Source organism: Schistocerca serialis, chromosome 2, assembly GCF_023864345.2.
Source record: "Schistocerca serialis cubense isolate TAMUIC-IGC-003099 chromosome 2, iqSchSeri2.2, whole genome shotgun sequence".
NCBI classification, from domain to species: Eukaryota; Metazoa; Arthropoda; class Insecta; order Orthoptera; family Acrididae; genus Schistocerca; species Schistocerca serialis.
Genome location: NC_064639.1, coordinates 130,010,327 through 130,018,880, shown reverse-complemented (window position 1 = coordinate 130,018,880; position 8,554 = coordinate 130,010,327). Strand labels below are relative to the sequence as shown.

The 8,554-nt window shown below is 42.3% G+C and overlaps 1 protein-coding gene across 2 annotated transcripts in view; it reads left to right on the top strand.

Moving 5' to 3' along the window:
• Positions 1 to 7,560: 7,560 nt before the first annotated feature.
• Positions 7,561 to 8,554, top strand: part of LOC126456828 (secretion-regulating guanine nucleotide exchange factor) — a 72,827-nt gene continuing 71,833 nt past the window's right edge. For both annotated transcript variants that reach the window (XM_050092631.1, XM_050092630.1), the window contains exon 1: positions 7,561 to 7,671. In XM_050092631.1, the coding sequence (XP_049948588.1) occupies positions 7,654 to 7,671 (18 nt within the window). In that variant the 5' untranslated portion in view covers positions 7,561 to 7,653. The remainder of the gene's footprint in view (positions 7,672 to 8,554) is intronic.

Below are 8,554 nucleotides of genomic sequence, written 5' to 3'. Positions count from 1 at the left end.
GACGCTAGGAAAGCGCATTGACTACAGAGATACATTTTGTCCTAAGGTGAAAACTTGCGTGTGACTAATGGCAAGTCATGACATGGTGAAAAATATTGTGTGCCCATAAAACGTGTTACTGTGACAACGAAATATTGTGCAAACCAGACTAGTGAAGGCCTACTGAGTAATAACTGCCACTAACTGTGTGCGTTCTTTCCCACAGCAGGAAAAATGCCTATAAGGATAGTACACTGTTTCTGAACTTGTTGCATGTTTCCTGGAGCACTGCAAGAAGACGTCGCACGGGCGAGCGGATATCCAACGCGCATCCGGCTACATCAGCTTTGCGGCGGCCGCAGCAGCCCGTAGCAGACCAGACAGACAGCCACGCCCCTCCGCGCCGTAGCTGTCAACGCCGGGGGCGGTGACCTACACGGAGTCAGCGCGCCGCGCCGAGCGCCGCTCAACAATCACTCCGCACCGCTCACCAAATACAGCATTATTGATTTTTTTTATGTTCACATAAACTGAATAACATGTCAATGACTTCATTTCGATAAACATTGAACATTTACTACGTAGGACAAGTGACCTTGTAGTGTATCACAAGAATAATAGTATCACACACAAAAAACTTCAGTCGAACTGTATGTGACTGTGATATTGTGTAATTGTGTAACCGTTTGTGACGAACTGAATTTAATTCAAATGAATAACTGCATTTAATTCAAATGACCATGAACCAACTGGGATGGCTGGGCTCCGGCACAGTTTTGCCCAGGTTTCCTGTTTGCCTACGCCCAAATGGGGGAGCCATGAACTTATATAACCCTGGGACTAAATAAAAGAGCCATTCCGTAAAAATATACAAGTGTAAAGAACGTTACGGCACCATTGTGTCAAAGTGTAAAAACTCTTTGCCAAATGCCGCCAGGGGGCAATGTAACGTTCCCTGGCAAACTCACGTTAAAAAAAAAAAAAAAAAAAAAAAAAAAAAAAACAAGAGTTTATTTGTACCATATACGCCGCTCTGGGCAAGTTGTATATATCGTAATTATTGAACAAAAATATTACTGAATGTGGTGTAAAAGACATTTGTTATTCTCCTTATATTTTTTGTTGTAATATTTGTCTGTATTTAGGATAGGAATTTTTCTGTATTTATTATGTGATTGTAAAATGTGTCAGTATTTGCGATAGCAGAGATATGTTGCCAGAAGAGAATAATATCGTCAATTTGCAAAGAAACGTTAATAGTCAGCAATACTATTTAAGCACAACGCATTATGTATTCTTTGGTCTTCTCTGTTCAGAAGTCATTGCGGTAGGACACTGTGAAAGAATTTTTTACGAATGGGTAGACTTCTTTTGTCTCTGTCTGGACTTAGCCGCCATTAGACGATGCGTTACGAATTAATGTGAGTTGTATTGTTGTTTGATCTAAATATATTAGAGTTTATCAAAAGTGTGAATTATTTATGTAAATTAGCTTGCCCACGTCATCTATAAAATTTCTTTAAGAATTTTTCAGCATTTTTTAGCGGTGTTGCTGGGCTGTGCCGCGACCAACAATAGCAAACCCGTAAATCGGGAACAGATGCATAAAAATCAATGGTGAATTAAGAAATTGTTCTTCTTTTTCAGTGATCCTGTGGCTGATAAAATTTGAATTAATTGTACGTTTGTGCATTCGTAGGCGGATAGCTAATGTTAGTTAACATTGAAATTTAAACAGTTTGGTTCTTTCAAAATATCTTAAATGTGTAATGAAGTAGGTTTGATCAGTGATAAATGTCGGCTTGGCAATAATTAAAACATTTTCTGCTAATAGAGGTAATCTTGTGTTCTATGGCTAGTGCCGGGATAAAATTCAGTAAAAATATTTAACAAAAAATCCACTGCATCAGGAAAGTGTATGCCAAGGCCGAATGATTTAAAGGACCCAATTCTCAACCTAATATTCTTAACCAGTTCATATGAGTTCACGTAAATATTATTTTTTCTTTAAATGTACGTAATAATTAAGTAAGTAAAAATTTTTTATTACCACACGAAAATAAGAGAGTGGTTCTACAACAAAGTTCGCACGAAAGAAAATTAACTTAAAAACAACAGATAAATTTTATTATTCTTCTTTAACGAAATTTCAAATCAATCCCATTCATTACGACCGATTTCGTTAAAGCAGCAGTAGGGACCGACGCACAAACAGTTTGTAAAAATTGCTGAAACAATGCAGGGGCGGATGCACACCCGAATGGTAGTCTTTTGAATCGGTACAAACCAAGATGCGTGTTAACCACCAAGACGCGCTGGGATTCGTCATCCACCGGTATTTGCAAGTACGCATCGGCTAGGTCCAACTTAGAAAAATATGTACCCGGGCACAGTTGGTCAAAAAGATCTTCCGGGCGGGGTAAAGGAAAAGTTGCAATCACTAGTTGTGGATTCACTGTTGCCTTGAAGTCCACACAAAGTCTCAATTTTCCGGATGGTTTTGGCAAAATTACTAATGGTGAGGCCCAGAGAGAAGCCTGCACACGTTCAATTACACCTTGTGATTCTAAATCGTGTAATGTTCTTGCGACCTCATCACGCAATGCGTGAGGAACATTGCGCACTCTGAAAAATTTCGGTTGCGCATTGACTTTCAGTTCCAAATGTGCTTTATAGTTCGTAGCGCAACCAAGGCCCGGTGCAAAAATGTCTGCAAATTCTTCACATAGACCAGAAACACAGTATGTAGGCACAATCTAATTCACTGATAGGACCCGATTTACTATAGACATGTTAAACAACTGAAATAAATCTAAACCAAACAAGTTCACTGCAGTAGAAGAACGAAGAACGTAAAATGACACAAGTTTTGTTTGTCCCTTGTATGTTGCAAGAAGAGTGCACTGTCCGAACACAGGGATATGCTGTTCTGAATAACTAGTGAGCTGAACATTTGCGGCATGCAACGGAGGTTTGCCCAGTTGTTTGTACGTGTCGTGATTGATCAATGAAACTGCAGCTCCGGTATCGAGCTGGAATGGTATGACCTTGCCATTAAAGTCCAAATCGACAAAAAGTGTATTGTCCTGCTGACGACAAGAGCGACTGTCTCGTGCAGTTTGAACTGATACAGGTACAGCATCACTTGCTAATTGACGTGATTTCCGGCGACGTCAACGCACACTTTTTGTGGGACGAACACAGTCACTGTTAGAGAAAGTGGCACTGGACGGAGTGGAATTAACTACATGAACGTCCACGGGCGAAGGTCCACGAGCCTGAGTGTCCTTGGTTCGATTCCGGCGCAAAGCAAAGGGCCTGGAATGATTAAAAGTGTCTGATCTGAGCTTTTTCTGGCAAACACTTTGAACATGTCCTTTCTTATTACAGTAAAAACAAATAGCTTGGCGTGACGGGCAATTGTCACGCGAATGTCTAGTTGCACACCGCGGGCATGATTTCACTGCATTTGTATGCTTGCGCGGCACACGTGGACAGCTAGGCGGCAGCTGCGCGGACGAGCGCGAGTGCTGTTTATCGTTCCGTGCAGCGCGCCTGGCGGGCCAGTTAATGTGACACATGGCTGGCGAAGTTTCAAATGATTCCTGTGCAAAGTCAAGTGTGTCTTGTCTATTTAATATGTCTATCACTTGTTGAAGGGAGGGATTAACTAGTTTAAAAATCTGTTTCCGTATACGAACATCAGAAACGTTCTGTGCTATTGCATCACGTACCATTGTATCTGAATAAGGGAGTCCACATTCACACTGAAAAGCACAATCCCTTGTAAGGCCTTGCAAAGTTGCAACCCACTCCCTATTAGTCTGACCAGCCGTACGTTTCGTACGAAAGAAAGTATACCTCTTTGCAACTACATTGACTGTGTCTTTGAAATAGGCTTCTAACGCCGACAAAATTTCTTCATAGGACAGAGTTGCTACGTCGCGTCGGGGAAATAATTTCACTATCACACGGTACGTTTGTACCCCTACACACGACAATAAGTGAGGCTGGAGCTCGTTACCTTGAATTCTGTAGGCGGCGAGATGAAATCCAAATTGGCGTGACCACTCCGTCCATGTTTCCTTAGCTGGGTCAAATGACCGGAACGGGGGTGCAACAGCATGTTGTGGCTGCGGTAGCGGTGAAGCGGCGGCTGCCGCATCGTTTTGCATCGCACGTTGACCCTGAACGAGCTGTCCAAGGGCATCCAATAACGCCTGCGTCTGCTGATTCTGCAAGCGATAAAATTCGGACAGTACATCTGGAGATTGTGGCGAAGCCATGACAAGTAAATTAGGGCAATACGAACGCTAATTCCTCTTTTAAGCCTCGTCGCCAACTGTTGTGGCGTAGGTTAACAGCCACGCCACTTGGAAGTAGCCGAAAGGCACGCGTTAACTCACGCAGTCTAGAGATAGGTCTGAAACAGGATACGTAATGAATGCTATAAAGAAAAGTACGTAGCTGCTGGAATACTTAACTTTAATCCATTCTTGTTGTACATCGCTATTGACGATACAAGTGAGACTCTGTAGATTCAGGCAATAAACTACTAATGGCGCCTTGCTAGGTCGTAGCCATTGACTTAGCTGAAGGCTATTCTAACTATCTGCTCTGCAAATGAGCGAGGCTTCGTCAGTGTGCATCGCTAGCTACGTCGTCCGTACAACTGGGGCGAGTGCTAGTCCGTCTCTCGAGACCTGCCGTGTGGTGGCGCTCGGTCTGCGATCACTAACAGTGGCGACACGCGGGTCCGACATGTACTAATGGACCGCGGCCGATGTAAAGCTACCACCTAGCAAGTGTGGTGTCTGGCGGTGACACCACAATTACATTGGAAGAAGAAGCTGTTTGCAACTGGTTCCATAAAAGACAGGCCACACTCTGGAAGACCGAGAAGAGGAGCAGACACATGTGCGGTAGTTGCAACATCAGATGAACATTCGTCGAAAAAGTCGCTACACAAGCGATCACGGGAAATGAATATCCCGTTAACGACTTTACGGTGACGTATGTGAACAGACTTAAACCTAAAACCGTTCAGACGCTCGTTTGGGGATGAACTGAGTGACCAAGATTTGGAGAACCGACGTGACGCCTGTGCGCGGTTACTGGGGATGTTCGACACAATTCCCAAGCATGGAAAAGTTGTGTTCTCAGACGAATGTGCTGTATACCATAGTGCAAAGATAGACACGTTTATTTGTGAAGTAAAGTGAACCCGTACTTCTTTGAGGAGCTGGATATGAATCCTCCCTTTGTCATGATATGGGCTGCAATGTGTGCCACGCATTTGATCGGTCCATATTTCTTTGAAAATCCATAAACTGATGCTGCCGTACCAGTGAACGTATCACTCCACGCTAAGTGACTGGAACTGGAACGTTTGGGACTTCTTGCTCGTATCTGGTTCCAAGATGGAGCGCCGGCGCATTTTGCAATATGCGTAAGGGAATACCTTACCGATGTGTTCAGAGACAGATGGATTGGAAGAGGATTACCTGCGTTACCGGCATCTCGGAAATTTCCCCCCCCCCCCCTCCCCCACCCTCCAAAGTCCCAATCAGATATCGTGAGATAATGCATTATGGGGCACATCAAACAGAAAATCGCCCAGAATCGTTATCAGACAACTGAGCACCTCAAGGATGCTACTCGGAATGCATTTTCTTCCATCAAGCCAGCAATACTGCAGCGAATATCACATCGCACCTGTAGGCGAATAATTTTGTGCCATGAAAATGACGGATTGCACGCAGATCACCTGGAGTAAATGGTGGTAATCTAGTGGTACACCCTTCTCTCATCAGATTCATTCTTTTGAAAGAACATTTGACTCAGATGTATGAAATGTAGATGGCGAGTAATGGGACTTTTGTTACAGCCTATAATATTCATTTGTAGTCGAGGGTGTCTTACCTGAGCTGTGAGTAATCTCTGATAATGTGCGTTTGTCCTGCATCAGCTCTTCCGTCTCTGTCTTTCTCTTGATGTTACGTAATACGTATGTTTGAGTCCTCCTGCGTGACCTGTACTACACTGGCGACTGTCGCCAGAATTTTAAGATTTTCAGACAAATCCCGATGTCCCCTCTCCATAATCTCCACTAGCTATACCGTAGTATAGATCAAAACATAAGTTTTATTTCTCTTTTCTCACTTTTACAAATTACGCGCACTTTATCGATTGCTAACCAAATATATTCACGTAAATAATTCAGGCTTGTGGAAACGAAACACGGCTGAAATCTCTGACATATCGAATATTGACATTTGTAAATTTATATACGTATAAGATATTTGTATACTTAAGATTTAACTGCCTTCAGTAACCTTAATAAGAAACTGTAATTGATGTATTGTTTCACTACAGTCTAAAGCCCGGTCCGCACGCAACGATCTGTCTGCGCAGACATCGGTGCATGCAAAAGATCGCTGCAAATGTGGTGTGTTCACACGACACAAATCCCAATCTACTACTCGCCCGCCATCTGTCGGTGTAGAAAAGAAATATCAGTGGCAAGCGACTACGCTCCCCGTAAACGTCAAACATTTAATTCAGTTATTTTGAAATATAGAAATGGAGGAAGTTCTGTTGTGGTCTGTGTTCGCAACTTGTGTTGCAAAAAACATCCAGACCAACCGCAGGAAACAGAGAAAGCGGGCAAAATGGTGTAGACAGTGGCTGCTAAAGCGAAAGCAGTTTTGTCACGTAAATTTACTGTGAGAGTTGCAGGACGAACCTAACGACTGGCGAAATTATTTGCGTATGGATGTCGAAACTTATAATTATCTCTTAAAGCTAGTAACCCTTCATATTATGAGAAAAAATACTTATATGAGAAGGGCAATTTCTCCTCATGAACGGCTGGCGGTAATATTGACACTCCAATTTCATCTTCAATTGTACTCCTGCTTGGTCTTGGCGTTTTTTGATGACTAAGAAAGCCAAGCAGATCAAAATACCATAACGCTGGCTGGTATACTTGATCTACTCCTACACCTGATCTAGATTTCTGAACTTTGGATAACTCAATTAGAGCATTGTATGCTGCAGTCTTTTTGTCTCGGTCACTATACTCTTTACTTTTAATCTTCCACAAACATGGGTGGTTTCTACATATTTCAATGAATTCACTTACAAACTCTTGAGAACACTGACGAGTATCAGTCAATTTAATGCCCTGTGCACGCAAACACTAGACTGAGCAAACAGCTGTTTCGCGCCAGATTTGCGGCGATCTCCTGTCCACACGCTCCAACTTGTCTGCGCAGATGTGTTTTGAACCGACAGATTTGAGAGGTTTCGCTCAAACCTCCAGGTTTGCGCACACTTCAGGTTGGTGCAAATCTTCTATCCACACGCAACGATTTGTCTGCGCAGATGCGATGTGTGCAGACATATGCGCAGACACATCGTTGCGTGTGGACGGGCCTTAACTGTTGTACATGTGTAAACCTGACAATCTATTGAATACTGGTTTACAGAAAAATACATAATAGTGTAAATTAGATGTGTTCTATTTCGAAAGCGTGTGGACGGGCCTTAATAAAGATCACCAAATACAGAATGAACTTAAATTAAAAAATAAAGTACATCTCTGGTCGCAGTGTGCACAAGCTGTTGTTTTACTGTTTACAAACATAGTGTCATGAGTTCATAGAAGGCAAAATGAAGTTACTTGCTTGGGTTAGTAAATGTACATCTACAGTAAATTTTTTCTCTGGAGGGCGTCCTAGAGATTAAAGGGTTATGAACGACAATGAATGATAACCGTTACTGTGTGAACTTACTGACCTGTGTGTCACTTTTGGATGCAATTCTTTTTTTTAATGTGAATTAAATTGTAAAACGTAAAAGTGTCCAAAATTTGTGCTTTGTTTGGGTACTTTTTGTATATCAACAAGTAAAGCGAAGAGTATACTTACTGATACAACGTCACTCTATTTGTTTGGTTAACAGCAGTCACTCAGTGTACTCTAACAAAATTTAAATATGTGTTGTCACACTTAAAATTACGTCTTCCATAGACAATAACAGTAGCGTGGTAGTAGTTATTTACAGAACTGATCCTCTTGAAGCCTAAGTAGTGTAACTCATGTAATTCATGTTTTGAAATTCTTAATCTTTTACTAGGACTGTTATACAAAATTCAGCTGTGCTTTTTATATTGCTTTTTTATCGTGTATATCGACAGAATAGTTTTTTTCTGACACAAATTAATTTCAAATGATTACATCCAGTCATAGACCCAGTTTAAGGGCCACAATCCCGCGTTGTAACGCTCGTGATAATCCAGATAAAGGATTTTATTTCATCATCATCATCACGCGATCAGGCCCAGAGGACCGCGCGCCACCACAGTTAGAGCTCTCCATCCGTCTCTGTCTTCTGCTATCTGTCTCCAGTTTTCCGTGACTCCCAGCTGCAACAGGTCTTCTCTCACTCCATCGATCCACCTCTTTCTAGGTCTTCCCACTGGTCTGCTGCCTGACGGGATCCAGTCCATTGTGATTTTGGGCCATCTTGTTGCCTCCATTCTAACAACATGTCCAGCCCATTGCAGTCTTTT